This window comes from Anomaloglossus baeobatrachus, chromosome 1 (assembly GCF_048569485.1).
Source record: "Anomaloglossus baeobatrachus isolate aAnoBae1 chromosome 1, aAnoBae1.hap1, whole genome shotgun sequence".
Classification (NCBI taxonomy): Eukaryota; Metazoa; Chordata; class Amphibia; order Anura; family Aromobatidae; genus Anomaloglossus; species Anomaloglossus baeobatrachus.
Window position 1 is genome coordinate 326,368,249 of NC_134353.1, and position 19,047 is coordinate 326,387,295.

Below are 19,047 nucleotides of genomic sequence, written 5' to 3' on the forward strand. Positions count from 1 at the left end.
CCTTCATTTCTTAAAGTAATGATGACCACTCGTTTTTCTTTACTTAGCTGTTTTTTTTTTGCCATAATACAAATTCTAACAGTCTATTCAGTAGGACGCTCAGCTGTGTATCCACCAGACTTCTGCACAACACAACTGATGGTCTCAACCCCATTTATAAGGCAAGAAATCTCACTTATTAAACCTGACAGGGCACACCGGTGAAGTGAAAACCATTTCCGGTGACTACCTCTTGAAGTTCATCATGAGAATACCAAGAGTGTGCAAAACAAAAGGTGTTTTTTTGAAGAACCTAGAATAATAAGACATATTTTCAGTTGTTTCACAATTTTTTGTTAAGTATTTAATTTCACATGTGTTAATTCATAGTTTTGATGCCTTCAATGTGGCATTCCAAACGCATTAGTTTTAGTGAAATCTGTTAGTATGGGTGCTATATGCCAGATCCTTAATTTCCCAATTTTTTATTCCCCCTTTTTTTTTTTAAATGAATATGCAATTTTATGGGAGAAAGAGGAGGGTTGGAGGGGATAACAATCAGCTGAGCAAATCTTTAACCAACATTTTTATATGTGTGTATACATATATATATATATATATATATATATATATATATATATATATATAGATAGATAGATAGATATATGGCCAACCTAAAATTGCATAAGCACCATACTACAGCATTGTTGGCATTCTTTTGGTAAATATGAGAATTTACTTTTCTCATCTTTTATTCTAAGCTTGCCAATCAGAGAAGAAAAGCATTTTCTATAGAACAGATATGGCTTAGCTTCCTTTTTATCCGCTTTCCATGGTGCTGAAAGATAAACTATCCACTTTATTGTAAAATTCTCTTCCTGCAATGTGTTCCATTTCCAAGCATTGACAGTCTTTCCTACAGTTTAAAATATAGTACTTCACAGATAGCACCATTGTTCGTCATAAATACTGTAGATATATGTAACTGTAAAAAAAAAAACGTTGAAACAAATTTAAGGCTTTTTGTGAGACTCACATTGATTCATCCATCATTTAACTGGCGTAGGTATGAGGATTTATAAATGCCATATCAACTGTGATTTGGAGAGAAGAATTTTTTAGAAACTAATTTTATACAAGGTTTTTGATGTACAGAAGAAAGTGATCCATGTAGTATTTTTTTTTTGTTTGATATTAGTTAGTTTTTTTTGAGGGAGTCGTGCAATTGATTTACAGTGGCATTAATGGACATAAACCACATATATATAAAACTAGAATGCTCACTATTCTTTAACATAGAACATGTATGACATACAGGGGGTTTCAAAAAGGAGGATGCAAAATTATATACTCAGTATCCATAACTAAGAGCTTAATGTCATGATCCAGGCTGGCTTTTCCCTGCTGCTGGTTACTCCCAGTTCTGGCATGGTCATGTCAGGGGTTAACTTCCCTTGCCTCATTCTGGATCCCAGGACGCTATATATTGCCTCTCTACCTATGGGTCAGTGCCAGTGATATTTCTGCCTTGCAGCGTGTATACTGACTTTGGTGAGTGTTCCCGATCTGTCCTGCCTCCCTGCTACTGTGTCCTGACTTTGACCCATCCCCGTTCGTCTGCCTGTCTTGGTCACTGACTTCCCGCTCCTGTCTGTTGTTTGTCTTTCCCTCTGCATACCTGATGTCCCGGCTTCTGACTCGGTTCTGTTTACTGACTTTGATATTGATCCTCCCTTTGCAGTGACTCGAATTTCCTGGCTAGACCCTGACTGTTTGACTACGCTATTGCCCCCTGGTGATTCGCCTGTTTTCTGCCTGCTGAAGTTACTCCGCTGTATTTCAGCTGCCTTTCCGTGTTTCTTTGTCTCTTCTTCACTACTCTGCTGCCACCTAGTGGGGATTACGCTGTACTACGTATTACTAGCCTTTGTACAGCATGACACTTAACACATTTATTAACATGTTAAGACGCACTATTCATTCAAAATTTATCTATTCACTACAAATGTTCCAAGAAATTTCCATTGGTGAGATGGCAGATGTCTAGGCAGAAGTCCAGTTCTGTCCAGATATGTGACATCATCTGCTCAGAAATGGACTTTACTGTTTCAGTAATGTTTCAGGTCATTCAGATTCTGTGGTTGGGTAGGAGAGAAGGAAGATATACTGAGTTTTGATTTAGCCCCACAAAAAAAATTAGGTCTTGCTATCGTGAAGGCCTGGGCAACATTGATGAATTGACCTCAGACAATACATCACTGAAACAGTGGAGTCCATAACCAAGGATATACAGGAATGCGTTTGGACGTAACTATAGCCTAGAGAGCTGCTGTGTCACCAATGGAAATCACTTTGGACATTTGTAGGGTATGGATAAAACTTGTATAATGTGTCTTTTCATGTTAAGAACTTTGTGATATGTTTTCTCCATTATGAATACCCTATTTGAAGCACCCTTTATTGGTCTAATTGACAATCCAATTTCCTCTCAATGAAACCATACTGCTTAACATTTTGTGTAGTGACAGGTAATTCTGTATTACTATTTTCTGGATGAGTCTAGATGCCTTCTGTATCTTCTACCATTAATGAGTCTGTAATTATTGTATTGACCAGCAAACCCCAATTTCTAGGGAACCCTGGTTTAAAAAAACACTGGCCAAGTTTATAGCTTCTCTGCATTTAGGAGCTTTTTGGCAATCAGGTACTGTATTGAAGTATTTGTCATTTATCCTACTTAGAGCTCTTATACATGACTGTATTTTCGGCCCGAGTATGATCTGAGAAAATATTGGATCGCACTTGGACCAATGTTATGCTATAGGACCATCCACAAGTTCCTCAGACTTAGTCGGTATGAGGAAAAAATAGCAGCAAGTCTGAGTTGGGTCCGATTATCTGATCGCACTCAGCCATGCAAGCTAATGAGTCTGTGGAAAACATGAGACTGCACTTGGATGACATCCAGTCTGACAGAATCGAGAAGATGGACATTTTTTTTTCTCCATTTTCTCCTCACTTGAGAAAATCGGAACACACTATGCTGACACTATGGTCAAAGGCTGACCAGAATTTTATCACATTGGGATTTGCGTAATTGGCCCAATTCTCTTGGTTGATAGCATATACTGCCGTCTGACCCTAGCCTTCAAGAGGTCAATCCAGTTGGGTAATGTCGCTTGCTTATATTCAAGTGGCGGATGACTGGGAGTTCAAGTGTTAGTTTCTATTAGTGAAGTAGAGAAAACTGTATTGACCCTGCCTTGTGATTATCAAAGATCACTGATATCTGGTGGCCACAAATTTATAGGTAACTCTTTCTGGGGCTGCAGTGGTAATGGCATGTTTTTGTCCTCTGTACCAATACTGCTATGATGGCACTACACTGTGTGGATTATCTGTCGGCTATCGCTACTGTATTGGTATGAATAATAAATGTATTTGTATTGTGCCACTTCATTAATAACTGTTAATTCATGTGGTTATCTACTTGCTGTAAGAAACCGAAAAAAACAAGCTATCGTAAAAAAATAAAGTACAAAAATAACATGTCATCCGAAACACATTAGTCTATTTTTTTTCTAAATAAATGAAGCCGTATGACACTACTTCTTTGAAGAGTCCTATGCTTGTTTGGTGTGTATATAGCCTCCTCCTTAATTTTCCTAGAAGCTCATTTTATCCCTCTCTTCTTCTACCCCATTGTCCCATAGATTGTAAGGATAACTATTTTGGAAAATAAATGAGGCTTTAGCTTCTTTTCTGTGGCTGAAGTGTAATAGAAACCCATGGAGGCTCTAATTAAGCTGTACTAAGCCCCATTCTTAGCTAACGCCCTTCCATCTAAAATATGTAGAAAACAAAGGTAGAAAAGACCCTCACATTTTCTGAGCCAGAGCAGACTGTCCTCTCAAGTGTCTGTTTTTATTATTTTCTGTGATTCTACATTTAATGGTATGTTAAGATTTCACCATGACCAATTAAAACAAAAACTTTAGAAATATTATAGACCAATGTAAAATACATGAAACCGTACAATACAATGTAATTGCCCTGAAGCTGCAGAGCGTTTTGTGATATGCATAATATGATTTCATTCACTTACCCAACCCATTCTCCTCCATTTTCAGCCTCAGGACCCTATGAGGGAGAGATGGAATGGACAAACAGTCAAAACACAGAATAATGACAAGGTTATATTCTACGTTTGTAAAAATGCAATTGTTCAATGTTGAATTATAGACGAAGGCTGTAAAATTAAATAAGCAGGACAGACTCATACCATGCAATATGTGATGCTCAGTTTTATTTAAAGAAAAACAAAGTTTTGAACATAGAAAATACATCTATGCATTACGTTCATGTACTTTTAGTTATTAGAACAGATTTAGGGCGTTATTCTTCATATGCACATTAAGAGCGCAGCTTAAAATACTAAAAAGAACTGACTGCATACTTTATTATTATTGAGCCCAATGCCAAACCTGTATACAGTAAACTCCTCAGCTCCCTCTTGTGGTGGCTCCACGCAGTCAGAATTTATTTTCTCTACTCTCTCTACAAGATATATAAAGCTCTACATCATTAAAACAGACATCAATCATTGTGAAAGTTATTTAAAAAGATATAATCATTACAGATTTTTGGGCCTTTTTAGGCCCCAATTTAGTTGTGGACATTCCCTTTAAAGAGGACCTGTTACCTGCTCAAAAAAATGAGTTAAATACCTTAAAAAAATCCAATCTCACCTGATTCTAGTGTTCTTTTCTGTTTTGCGCTGCTTTGCTCCTTTTCAGGGATTTTCATTTTGGCTCTTCTGGAGTACAGTATGTGAAATCTCTGCTTGCAGTCCAACTGGGCATTTCTTAAGAGTTTCATTGGGGCACGTGTGCTTTCAGCCCTCCCTCTCAGATGCTGCCAATTACAGATCAGCAGCATAAGAACCTGCTAGATCAGATGACGAGCGGTGACTGATATCATCATGAGGATGGTAAAGAAATGCCCAGTTGGTTGCAAAACAGAGATTTCACATTCTGTGCTCCATAGGCAATAAATCTTAATATCTCTGCAATGGAATGACGCTGCACCGTATGGAAAAGAGCAACAGAATCAGAGGAGCTCAGGGATTTTTACAACGTATTTAACTTAATTTTTTTTGAACAAGAGAAAGGTCCTCTTTAAGCAGTCCTTTAGTAATTAGACTATTTTTCAGTTTTATAAGTAGTGGTCCACATATGTTTAGACTGTTGTTTAAGAATATTTGCCACAATCAAAAAGTGACAGATTTCAATGTTGTGATTGTGTAGATCTTCAATTGTTAAGTGTAAAGATGGGCGTTAATATTTTACCATGAAGTATTTCATTTTTTTATTTAATAGTGAGCATTTAGTGGTAGCAAAATTTCATGTTTTCAGTCCATAACAGTCAAAAGCTGTATTATTACCCATATCTAAAGGAGAGAGGATCATGAGAAAAGTCAGCTCTCAGCTCATCATTTCCATATATAGCATGACATAGTGGTTGTTGAAAATAGACAATCCCTTTAAATAATATTTTTTTAGATGTATTTTTCGTGAAGTAAGAATACTTTGCTGCATTCTGTAGCTGACTAATAAGATTTCATGTGTTGCTGTAATATTCTGATGCCTCTTTCAAATTTCTGTTTCAAGAAGTGCACCATTCGTTATTCTTTATTGAAATCAGAATTAGGCTGAATTCAGACATCGGTAATCCACGGTCCGTACATGACCTGGCGACTGGTCTCCTCAACTGAACACCATAGTCTCATATATGAGTCTGTTGAGTTTGAGTCCAGAGATGCACGCCCAGTTTGTACAGTGGGCCACAGCCAGGGTGTTTCTTAGTTTGTATACTGGCTGTATTACATGGACGGCTGAATTAAGTTCCATACAGTCTACTTTGCTTGCTCCTATAGATGTAAGCAGAAATAGGGTTTACCGTTTTTCTTGACTTCTAAATGTGTATTAATCAGATATCAGATGTTATGTCAGGTAGGTGTCAGACCAAGAAAAAGCTTTACTGTAAGTGTAACCTACATATGCTAGCTAGTATCCGTGGAAGGAAATTGTATAGCAAAATGCATAGAGGAGGCATTATTGATGTCTTTGATGTACTAAAATTCACATGTGACACAATGAACAATTGTCCTTTACTAGTGCTCAATATGGATGCAATTTTAATAATGTATATAAATTGGTTGTGTCAATAGGGAATACATTGAATAATTGCAATGTGGGAGCACGGTCACAATACTGACTTACAATGTCTAGATTTATTTCAGTATTATGGGCAGTTATAAATTGCAGTGCTAGCTATAAAACATGTTCCACACGGGTAAAAAAAAGGAATCAGAATTCACTCTTTTTCTGCATGGCATAAAATAAAAAATGCAATCTAAAAAAGAACAGGTGGACTTCTATTATAGTTGGATGAGAATATTCTGGGTATACATGATAAAGACCAGTGCATTACCATTGTCCCATATTACAGGAGCCCCCAAAGAGTTGGTTGTAAGTAAATAAGAAAAGCTTTTTCTGCCATATAGGTAATTATATACATATATGGTATTCAACCACTCCATTAATTGGCACATTTAATGATTCATATGCTTTGGTGTTCAAACTAGATCTTAGCACAATTGTAGTCTATAGTGTGGTGTGTGAATTTAGGTGTATTTAAAGGGTTTGTCCACCTTTGAATGACATTTTAATATAGCCTATTAGGCCTGAACCTTAGCAGAGAACTACTCCACTAATGACGTTGTGTGCCATGATAGTTGGATGGGAATATTCTGGGTATACATGATAAAGACCAGTGCATTCGCATTGTCCCATATTACAGGAGCCCCCAAAGAGTTGGTTGTAAGTAAATGAGAAAAGCTTTTTCTGCCATATAGGTAATTATATAAATATCTGGTATGCAACCACTCCATTAATTGGCACATTTAATGATTTTTATGCTTTGGTGTTCAAACTAGATCTTAGGACATTTGTATTCTATAGTGTAGTGTGTGAATTTAGGTGTATTTAAAGGGTTTGTCCACCTTTGAAGGACATTTTAATATGGCCTATTAGGGTCTGAACCTCAGCAGAGAACTACTCCACCAATGACGTTGTGTGCCCCCACCAATGTGTGACATTGACATGGCCCCCACCAATGACGTTGTGACCTCCACCAATAAATGCTAATCACGAGGATATCCAGCATTGGTATCCCTTGTGATTAGCTAGTCAGTGTTGGACTGCCCAGGTTGAAAAAGCATGATAATTGTAAAATGCTGTCACTTTCACTATTTCACGCTAGTTTGTATTCTCTGTAATATGAACCTGAATATGTTGCAGGTTCTTCCTTCTTTTCTTGTATTTAATTACTCATTGCCTGTAAATGTTTTTAGCGGTGACTCTACAACAACGTTTCTAAACCCTGTCCTCAGGTTCCCTCAACACGTCAAGGCTTGGCGATAGATAGAACATCTGTGGCAATTCCGGGTGCTCTAGGAATTATTATATACTTGTGAAATATTACAGGCATCTTGGAAATATGACCTGTTGGGGTTACCCAGGGCCAGAAGTTGAGACTCTATTCTTTAAGATTCATATGCTTTATTAAGGTCATGTGTTTGTCTGGCATGGCAAATTGTATGTTACGTGGAATTCCAGTGAGTGATGTTCTCATAATTTTCCTAATTCATTTCATGATTATTAGTTTTATATTATCCCTGGTAATGTATGTATCCTGGTCAAGGCATAGCATGCTGTAACAAAATCTTGTGTCTATACCTTATATTTTCTTTTCTTCAAAATATATATTAGAGTATATCTATATATTTATTGCAGTTTCCTAGCATAAGTAGATTGCAAAATAAGGCTTTCAGGCTAACTACCATTCTTATAAATCCCTGGATCAATCAACATTGATAGCTACGTGGGGAAAAATACTGGTACACCTCCTAGACCATGTGTAAAGATAAAATCTTCTCCATTATACATGAACAAAGTAGGTTGTTGTACATTTTTAATTTTTGTCAATGTTTTTGCAAATTAATTTACATATAATTCCCAGAAGGTCTTAAGCTTTAAAAATATTTTTCTCCTAATTAAAATTAACAGTACCTTTGATAACATTATACTTTTTGTCCTTTTACAGCAATCAAATTTGGGGAGTCAGGCTTCATGACACACCTACCGGTTGCTCAAAAAAACCCTAAGAGATGCTTATTTAGGAGGGAAAAGTGCACAGATCCTGCCTTATCGTGTACGCAAAGCAGGGTACCGATGCAATAGAAAAGCATAGGCGCTGTGTGCTCCTGTCTCCTGAACCGCACACTTCTCAAAGGTTTTTTGAGAAACCAGTGGAGTTTCGGGACCCAAGCTCTGGCTTATATTTTAATTAAAAATATATTTTTTTTACAAAGGTTAATTTACTCTTTCAAATATTTCAAAAATTGCCTAAAGGGGTTTTCCCAGAATTTACCTTTATTTGGACCCCTAATTAATCTTGGCATTAACCATAGTGTCATTCGTATAGTAGTTAAATACCTATAGAGAAAGAGGCTTAGGTGGGCACCATGAAAAATAACGCATATAGCAGGAGTGCACAGGAAAGGGCGTATAACTGAATAATTAGAATAAAAAGACAGAAAAGATACACCCACAAAAATCATGGCATATCCAAGAATTATTTTTTTTCATTATATAATCAAAGAAAATGTATCAACCAGGAAAAATCTCATTAAAGACATTTAAAAAAGCAAAGAAATCCAAGAAACTTGAATTTTAGCATATGATATAAGCTAAATATTGGAACTAAAACCCCCATTTAATGTCCAAATCCTTGGACTAGTAAGAAAGGGAATCCCCACACTAATATAAATATTCAATGAATATAAGACTAGATAATATATATATGTAAACACCTATAGGTTGTGTGGGGTACAGGTAAAAATCATATAAAAGGGGGCAACAATAGTTGTTAAATACGTGTAAATATAATTTACAAATTATATTGTCTTACATTTTACAGCCTCCTCCTCAGATTTATGACAAGCAATTGGATGAAAGGGAACATACAATTGAAGAATGGAAAGGTATGTTATTTTTATAATCAATACGTGAACATTACATTAGGTTGAAAAAAAATGTCAAAAATAATCTGTTATATATGTGTTTTAAAAGGGTTTTCCCCACTTTAAAACTGCTTCTGTATGGGCATGTAGTGGAGAGTTAAAAATAGAAAAAACTGAACTTACCTACAAACTAATGCTGGTTTCTGTTTCTCCTCCGTACTACTGATATAAGCAATGTCACATCCCACTCAACTTCTCTACTACACCTAACAAGACAATGAATGAGTCTGTCTTCCTGGTTTCACAAGTCCACTAACTTGGTGTAAGCAATCACTCGACTCTGCGCTTGAAACTACATGTTCCAGCTACTGTTCACCTTCAACTCAAAAACATTTCTGGAATCTACTCCTTTCTCAACCTAGAGTCAACAAAAATGTTAGTGCATGCCCTAATCACCTCCTGCTTAGGCTACTGCAACATTCCTCTCTGTAGCCTCCCTTCTAACATCCTTGTGAAGATTCTTCAAGCTATCTTCAACATGGTTGCTCAGTTAATCCACCTCAAGCCTTGCTACTCTCCCTCCCCTCCTCTTCCATTCCCTTCGCTGGCTTTCTATTACCCTGAGAATTCAGTTTAAAAAATTAGCATTGACATACAAGTTCATTCATAATCTGACCACTTTATACAATGACAAGCACAAGGGTAAGAGTGCTTTTTCATTGTCATTGAGCCATTTCTTGGCCAATTTTGCTGTATGCGTCTGGTCATTGTCCTGCTGGAACACTATGTCATTTTTTGTCATACTCATAGTTCTCGAGTATACAAAGTATCTCATGTTGTGGGCTACTCACATAAAGCTCAGCATTAAGACCACCTTCGATCCTGGTCAACTATCCAAATGCTTTGGCCGTGAAACACCCCCATATCATTAGGCTTCCTGCACCGAACTTGACAGCTCCTTCAATTTCTTGAACCATTAGGGTACATGCCCACGATCAGGACTCGCTGCGTCCTGAAAGTGGTGGGTCCTGACCTGCGGGGCCGTGACTCTCCTTCGCAGGAGATTACAGTGGCTCATGCCCACAATCCAGACTTGGGCAGATGCGGTCTCTCTCTTCTCCTGCGGAGAACGCTTGTGGCTCAACAGCAGTAAATTGACATGCTTGCTGCTCAGAAAGCGGCACGCATTTCAGTTTACTTTGCGGGAAGTACACGCACAGTGGGCATGGGATTTCTCGAAATTTCATCCACTGTGCTTGTACTGTACATCGCAGTGTTTTGGAAGCAGCGAAAACATGCTGAGTCCAAAACGTTGTGAACCCTAATCGTTGGCATGCAGCCTTAGCCCCTCTTTCCCTTGTTTCTTCTTGACCCACTTGCACCCATCAGAGCCTAAAATATTGCCTTTGTCTCATCGCTCTCAATCACCCATTTCCAATCTTCTACTGTCCACTTTTCCTACTTTTTTGCAAACTCAAGCTGACCCTTCTTATAATGATATTGAAGCCAAGGCTTCTTTACCTCTTTTGGGCCATCATTTCAGACTTGTGTAAAGTGCTTGCATGACTGTTTGTGATCTCACTATTAGGGTACGTGCCCACGATCAGGACTCGCTGTGTTCTGGACTCGGCGGGTCCTGACCTACAGGGCTGCGAGTCTCCTCTGCAGGAGAGCACAGGAGACAGCAGCTGCTTCTACCCACGATCAGGGTTTGGTGCACTGCGGTCTCTCGCTTGTGTTCTCGATACAGAGGACGCATGTAACCCCGCAGCAAAGAATTGACATTCTGCGGCCTCGGAAAGCCGCAGTGCAGGTCAGTGTTCACTGCAGGCCGCACACACACACTGTGCCTGTACTGTACAACCCAGCGATTTCTATGCAGCAGAAGCATGCAGCATCCAGAACACTGTGAACATTGATCGTGGGCACGTACCCTTATGAAGCGTATGAGCCAATTCCACTGCCATATTTGTTAGACCAGAACTGATAGTACTTTGATAAGCCGACTTCTTGACTCCAATATTTTGCCTGGACGTCTCACTCTTGGCTTTTCAACGGATACATGGACTTTATTTAGTATTCTTCCAACTGTGATGGCACTTTCATGATGCAGTTTGCTAGTTTTTTAGGTCGAGAGACCGCCATCGATGAGCTGGATGATACTGTTCTTCCTCTTTTCTTGGGAAATCTTCATGTCTGCGATTTGATTCGAACCAGTAACTTTTGCTTTGGAATCAACCTAATAACACAGTGAGCTATTAGAGAATGTGAGAACAGGTTGTAATTTATAGTTTACAGGAAGAAAAAAGATTTTTCAAAAACCAAGAACAAAACTAACAATGCAGTGACATGACAAGAATCTGCATAACTAATCAAATGTTAAATAGCTGCAAGTCGAATTTATGTATGGGATAGCCAAGATGATTGTCTATAAAATGAAGTTAGTCTCACACTTAAAGCTGTAGTGGATGTTGAAATATGGAACCTGAAAGTGAAAAGTGCAAAACATTGTTACCCTTTTGCTTGTCAGTGTATATCTCTGACGTAATATCTCACTACTTCCCTACCCTTAATCTCAGATCATCACAAGATTTCCTTGTTTGCTCTTCTCTTGTCTATTCATCATACAATTTCTGAAGCTGATTACTACACTGTGTGCAGAATTTTTAGGCAAGTTGTATTTTAGAGGATTTTTTTATTATTGATCAACAACTATGTTCTCAATCAACCCAAAAGACTCATAAATATCAAAGCTTAATATTTTTGGAAGTTGGAGTGGTTTTTTTTTTAGATTTGGCTATCTTAGGAGGATATCTGTTTGTGCAGGTAACTATTACTGTGTAGAATTATTAGGCAACTTAATAAAAACCAAATATATTCCCATCTCACTTGTTTATTTTCACCAGGTAAACCAATATAACTGCACAAAGTTTAGAAATAAACATTTCTGACATGCAAAAACAAAACCCCAAAAAATTAGTGATCAATGTAGCCACCTCTCTTTAAGATGACACTGAACAGCCTACCATCCATAGATTCTGTCAGTTGCTTGATCTGTTTACGATCAACATGTCTGTCCTTTACTGATCCAGCCTCTGGCCCATCCATCTGGCCGATTAAGAGTTACTCTCATTTCATCAGTCCATAAAACCTTTGAAAAATCAGTCTTAAGATATTTCTTGGCCCAGTCTTGACGTTTTATCTTATGTTTCTTGTTTAAAGGTGGTCGGTTTTCAGTCTTCCTTACCTTGGCCATGTCCCTGAGTATGGCACACCTTGTGCTTTTTGATACTCCAGTAACGTTGCAGCTCTGAAATATGGCCAAACTGGTGGCAAATGGCATCTTGGCAGCTTCACGCTTGATTATCCTCAATTCATGGGCAGTTATTTTGTGCCTTTTTTGCCCAACACGTTTCTTGCGACCCTGTTGGCTATTTGTCATGAAAGGCTTGATTGTTTGGCAATTTCAAGACTGCTGCATCCCTCTGCAAGACATCTCACAATTTTGACTAGAGAAGAAACCTGGCACACAGTTGAGGAAAAAAATTGAAAGAGTCAATGGGTTTGTGGTATGCTCGTGATTTATTCAAGGTTGTCAAAGTGATAATTCACATAAACGGTTCGGTTGACGCTTCGGCTCATAAAAGAGCCTTCATCAGGGGCAAAATGATAATGCCACGTCCTTTGGAAAAAGAATGGGATAGGACACCAGATGGGGGTCCAAAGAAATTAAGAAGGTGAATTCAGTATGTGGACTGTATTTATATGGGAAAACTGGAGCTCACAGGTAATATGTTATGAAGCCACAGTAGTACGCTGAGGCCTGCAATGGTAAAAAAAGGATCTGTGGACTAATGACCAAAGGGGAAGCATTAGTCCACAGATGCTTTTTCTACCATTACAGGCTCTTTTATGAGCCGAAGCGTCGACAGAACCGTTAATGTGAATTATCACTTTGACAACCTTGAATAAATCACGAGCATACCACAAACCTATTGACTCTTTCAATTTTTTTCCTGAACTGTGTGCCAGGGTTCTTCTCTAGTTTATATTGACTTTTTTCTCCTGAGCACCAGACTAAGGCAATGTGCCCACGGGACTCTGTATCTGCGGATTTTTCTGCATGAAAATCCGCAGCTTTCCCCCGGAATCCGCACCTTTTCATAGGTGCGGATTTGATGTGGATTTGACGCGGATTTTGTTGCGGATTTTGCGATTTCTTTTTTTTCTTTTTTAATTCAATTGAATAGGCACATTCCGCACGAAAATCTGCAACAATAATTGACATGCTGCAGATTTTTCCGCACGATTTCCGCTGCGTAAAAATCCGCAGCGTGGGCACAGCATTTCCCAAATGCCATAGAAATGGCTAGGGAGTAGCTGTGCTGCAGATTTCTGGAAAATCCGCGGCTTTTCCGCGAGAAATCCGCGGCAAAATCCGCGCATTTTCCGCAGCGTGGGCACATAGCATTACAGTGGTTGAACCTAGCATAATTCCTCTGTATCTCACAATTTTGGACTTTTCAGAGCCCGTCAAATCTCTCTTCTGACCCATTTTGCCAAAGGAAAGGAAGTTGCCTAATAATTAAGCACACCTTATATAGGGTGTTGATGTCATTACACCACACCCCTCCTCATTACAGAGATGCACATCACCTGATTTACGTAATTGGTAGTTGGCTCTCAAGCCTATACAGCTTGGAGTAGGACAACAATGTATAAAAATTATCATGTGATCAAAATACTAATATACCTAATAATTCTGCACACAGTGTAGAGTTGAGCGAGTACCTAACTATTCATACTCCCTATACTCATAACGAGTACTGTCTACTACTCCCATATTCATTCCGAATAGCATGTGCAATGCAAGTCAATGGGGAATACTCGCAATGTAACAAGTAACCCGAATTCCGCACTATTCACTACTCGCATGAATAGTACTGGATTCGGATTACTTGTTACTTTGCAAGTTTTTCCCCATTGATTTACATTGCAAGTATTAGACGGTACTCATTATGAGTATAGCGAGTAAGAATAGTTAGGTACTCGCTCAACTATACTGAATACCATCAGAATGTCTTCCATTATTGACACAATCTTCAATACTCAAGCTACTACATCATTACCGTATGTGCTGTTTTCAAACCCTTGTTCTACTGTCATCTCCCCAATACCTTATAGACTTAGGTACTTTGCACACTACGACATCGCAAGCCGATGCGTGCGATAGTACCCGCCCCCATCGCAGCAGCGATATCTTGTGATTGCTGCCGTAGCGAATGTTAGCGAACAAGTATTGCGTTTACATTTTTGGTCAGTGCATAAAAAGCATTAGGCCATGTGTCCACGCTGCGGAAAATGCGCGGATTTTGCCGCAGATTTCTCGCGGAAAAGCCGCGGATTTTCCGAAAATCTGCAGCAGCGGCACTTCCAAGCCATTTCAATGGCATTTTGGAAATGCTGTGTCCATGCTGCGGATTTTTCCGCGGCGGATTTGCCGCGGATTTTGATCCGGAAAAATCTGCAGCATGTCAATTATTGTTGCGGATTTTGATCCGGATTTTGGCTATAGAATGGGGAAAAAAAAAAAAATCCGCATCAAAATCCGCGGCAATTCCGCGGCAAAAAAAAGGTGCGGATTTGCCGCGAAAGTCGCGGATTTTCATGCAGAAAAATCCGCAGCAACATTCTACCGTGGACACATAGCCTTACACAGCTGTTCTTATGCGGCTGTTCTCATCATATGTCAGTGATTCATATAATGATATATGAGGTTTTGCACAGTCTGGTGACAGATCTGTATAAAGCGATATTCTCAAACTTTTAAACATCTTTAATTAATTAGACAGTATGAAAATAAACAAGTTTGCAATTGAGTTGCTTGTTCTACCTGCTGTCATTCCCCTGTTTTTTAAAGTTTTTATTTTTCATAGTGTACAGCTGGTTTCTATGGAGCTCAGCTACTTGTGCCTGCCCAGACTCTACCCAAGAGTGAGCAGTTATTACAACATACCTAACACACCAGCTACTTTTCTTCAACTCATTGATTTCTTACAGCAGTTATCTGCACACCTCCTGCTCAGCTCCTGACAACCTGCTGTTATATATCTTGCAAAATCAACAGACTGAAACATTGGCTTTTTCAGACCAATTGCCTAATCACGGTTCTCACTATTTGGCGCTGTGGGCTCATTCAAATGACATATGTGAACCAGCTAACCACTTTATTTGTCCTGAATCATCATGAAGCATAGGATTCAGCCTTGCCATCGCCAGAGATCCAAGAAAAAAAGAAAACAGAGGAATAAAACTCTTAAATATGTGATTCTCTTCTTTATTAATTCATATGCATTTGAATTACTAAAGAAGAGAATTGCATGTTTAAGAGCTCGATGACTCCCTTTTGTTTTTCCTTCTTCAAATGCCCTGTTATTTCTATATATAAATACAGTAAAGAAAGTATTGATTCCTTAGCAATCCATTGATAACTGAATATGTTTTAGCAGAATTGCAATATGTTAACATCGCTTCACATGCTGCAATCCACATCAAAACTGATGGGTGGCCACACATACACCTATAGCATAGACATCTCATGACCTATTATTGCAAAATCATGTGTTTTTAAAGGTCATCATTTTACACCACACATCTCAGGATATGTCAGGCCGAGAGCCACTTGCATAGTTTTGTTTCTGTTCACACAGTAGAGCATGACAACATTGAGACAGTCGCCAGATATAAAAAGTGGCCCTTCAGGGAAAAGTGAAAGTGGACCATAAAAAAACAAGAAAATTAATGTTTATCGGAATCTCGTATTTAAAGAAAAATAGCAAATAGACAATTAATACTTGTGAACCTTTCTTTTCAGAACTCATCTATAAGGAAGTTATGAACTTTGAAGAGAAAACTAAAAATGGTGTAGTAAAAGGACAGCCTTCTCCTTCAGGTACTCTTTGTAAATAGCAGTATTTTATTCCATTGTTATCGATACTTTACTATAAACTATTGTTGTTTTTTAACAGAATACTTGTTTAATAGGCATGAATGCAATGAGACTGTTCTTATGCTGACCTATGTGTCTCCATGGTAACAGACCACAAACAAACCCTGTGTAGTCTCATCCTGCATTCTCTCTCTCCAACATCTGTCTCCTACTTTTTGCAAACATTCATTCAGTAGTGGTAGGATTGCAGGATCAGACTATCTAGGGCTTTCTTCCAATCTGTCCCCATGGAAATACATGTTAGTTGAGTTCGATAAATGCTAGCTATCTGTAATGTATCATGATCTGAGCTGTTCAATCTGTAAGCACATTATGATGTTTTCATGACAGCGTAGTTATGTTAATTGGGATTTATTGCTGTCTATTCTTTTTTTTACTGTGACCCATGTTCTTTTACAATTTATATCTACAGGGCAGGATCTGTGTTACCTTGACCACTATCATCGTGCTAGCATTCCCACTGTATTGTATCGAAATATTGTGCATGAGTTAATGGGAACCTTTCAGTCACTTCATGCTGCACAAACCATTGGCACTATGACTCAGGGCCGAAACGTTTCAGAGAATATAGTGTTTGAAGATCTGGGCGGGGACCATAGTGATACACCACTGCTTTTCCCTGCTCCATTACAGTTGATTACCAGGTCTATAACCTGTGCGTACCTTATATAGGGAGTGACATTTCAATCAAATGTGAAATTCACGCACGTGCCGAGAGACACGTATTTCCCCTGCGTGTTGCGTGCAGGTAAGTACGTGTCTCTGGTACGTGCGGGACACGTGTGTTCTACGTGTGCTATCCGCGATAGCACACATAGAACCGGTAATTAACATACTCACCTGGTCCTTCCTGATGTCCGCGCTGCTGTCCGTGGTGCTGATCCTCGGTCTCCAGCCCTCCCGTCTCCCCGCTGCTGCTGCTGCCAGGCAGTGAAGTGAATATTCTATGAGATTAATGAGCGGCGGTCGGCAGCAAGAGGCAGCAGCAGCAGAGACAGGAGGGCTGGAGAAGGTGAGTTAATGTTTTGGGTTTTTTTGTCACTGACACGTGTGTTTTCTCCGGCGCGTGTCACACGGGACCGCATCCACACTACACTCGTGTGATACGGGTGCGGGCCGTGTGACACCCGTGCTGCGGGAGAAAACACTGACATGTCAGCGCTTTGAAAAACGCACACACACGTACAAACGCACACGGACACACGTTCCGTGTGGTTTTACGTGTGTGTGCCTGCTACAATAGGGTAGCATTGCTGAACGTGTCTCCGTGCCGCCGGTACGTGTAAAAAATGACAAACACGTGCCGGCGGCACGGATGTGTGTTGCAGGCCTAAGGAGAAGCAGGGGGCGACACCAGAATAGTATCATCTCTAGTCTGCACCGTTCATTGTGGGACCTCCCTATCACTTTGATTAATAGTTCAATGTAATTCTAGCTACCCATGTTACCTTCTCACCTCCTGCAACCTTCTCCTCCTACCATATCTAACTAAATGAAACTCTTAGGAGCCTGCAGGTGGTTTGTTACATTACACACAACTTATATTACAGTGCACTAATGTTCTGTTGTGGGATAGCACCAGGCAAAACTCAAAACATGATTTTTGAGATTGTATCTTACTAAAAGGAATCTTTCAGCATCTTTCGCTTTATAGTCTGAAGACGGGAGGAGATAAGAGTTAAAGCACAGATTTTAGCGGTGTCATTTATTAACCACTTAAGCTGGGTTTACACACTGCAACATCGCAAAGGACATCGCTGTAACGTCACCGGTTTGGTGACGCAATAGCGACCTCCCTAAGTCTCTGCTAAGTCTCTGGTGAGCGTTCAAACAGGCAAACCTGGCCAACAACGCAACAGCGATCCGGACCTGCAGAGCGACCTAGCTGGTTGTTGGGGACGTTGATAAGCAGCCTTTTGAAAGGGAAGTTGCTAACAAAGTCGCTGCAAAGTCTTCACACACTGAAACTTCATGCTGCACAGCGGGAAACAAAGGACCTAGGAATGGTCCTGAACGATTTGTAACGATTACAACTTCACAGCAGGGGCCGGGTCGCTGATAGGTTTCACACACTGCAACATCGCAAACAACATCGCTATTGCGTCACAAAACCGGTGACGTTACAGCGATGTCGTTTGAGATGTTGCAGTGTGTAAACCCAGCTTTAGTGACTGAGCCAACCTTAACCCATTCACCACCAGGTGATTTTCCGTTGTCCTTCCTTCCTTCCTTCCTTCCACTTGTTTTTTGCGGGATGGGTTGTACTTTTGAAAATGTTGTACTGGAAAACAGAAAAAAAATTCCAAATGTGATAAAATTGCAAAAAAAAGTGCAACTCCACAATGGTTTTTTGGGGTTTTTCTTTACCATGTTCATTATATGGTAAAACTGACCTGGCAGTGTGATTCCAGTACGAATTTGTAGATACCAAAGATGTATAGTTTTCATTTTTTTTAAGTGGTGAAAAAAAATCCGAAATTTGTTAAAAATAAAAATTGTGCTTTTGTCACCATTTTGCGAGACAAATGACATTCTCATTTTCAGGACCTGGGGCTCAGTGATGGCTTATTTGTTGTGTCCTAAGTCGACATTTTTACTTATCCATTTTTGGGTAGATGTGATGTTTTGAGCGCCTCTTATTGCAATCTTGCGGTAACCAAAAAACTAATTTGTCGTGTTTTGATTATTTTTTTCACACTACTCCCTTTACCAATCAGATTAATTTTGTTTTATATTTTGATAGATCAAACATTTCTGAGTGTGGAGATACCAAATATTTTCAAAGCGGGTGATTTGAATTTTTGTGATTTTTTTTTTTTACATTTTTTCATATCTTTAAAAAGGTGTTTTTATTACTTTTTATTGTTTTTACTAGTCTGCTCCTGTGAATGTCGCTGCTCTGCCCACGTTCACAGGAACTACATCATGATAAACCACCGACATCTCGTGATCACGTCACAAGGTCGCAAATGGA

General features: G+C 39.2%; 1 protein-coding gene across 6 annotated transcripts in view; it reads left to right on the forward strand.

The window, feature by feature from the left end:
- Positions 1–19,047, forward strand: part of MAPK10 (mitogen-activated protein kinase 10) — a 438,981-nt gene that overhangs the window by 376,020 nt on the left and 43,914 nt on the right. For 4 of the 6 annotated variants that reach the window (XM_075351823.1, XM_075351834.1, XM_075351839.1 and 1 more), the window contains 3 exons: positions 4,110–4,172; positions 9,022–9,085; positions 15,939–16,016. In XM_075351823.1, coding sequence (XP_075207938.1) covers positions 4,110–4,172; positions 9,022–9,085; positions 15,939–16,016 — 205 coding nt within the window. Of the gene's footprint in view, positions 1–4,109; positions 4,173–9,021; positions 9,086–15,938; positions 16,034–19,047 lie in introns of those variants that run through there. The other 2 variants (XM_075351827.1, XM_075351845.1) reach the window with 2 other exon arrangements.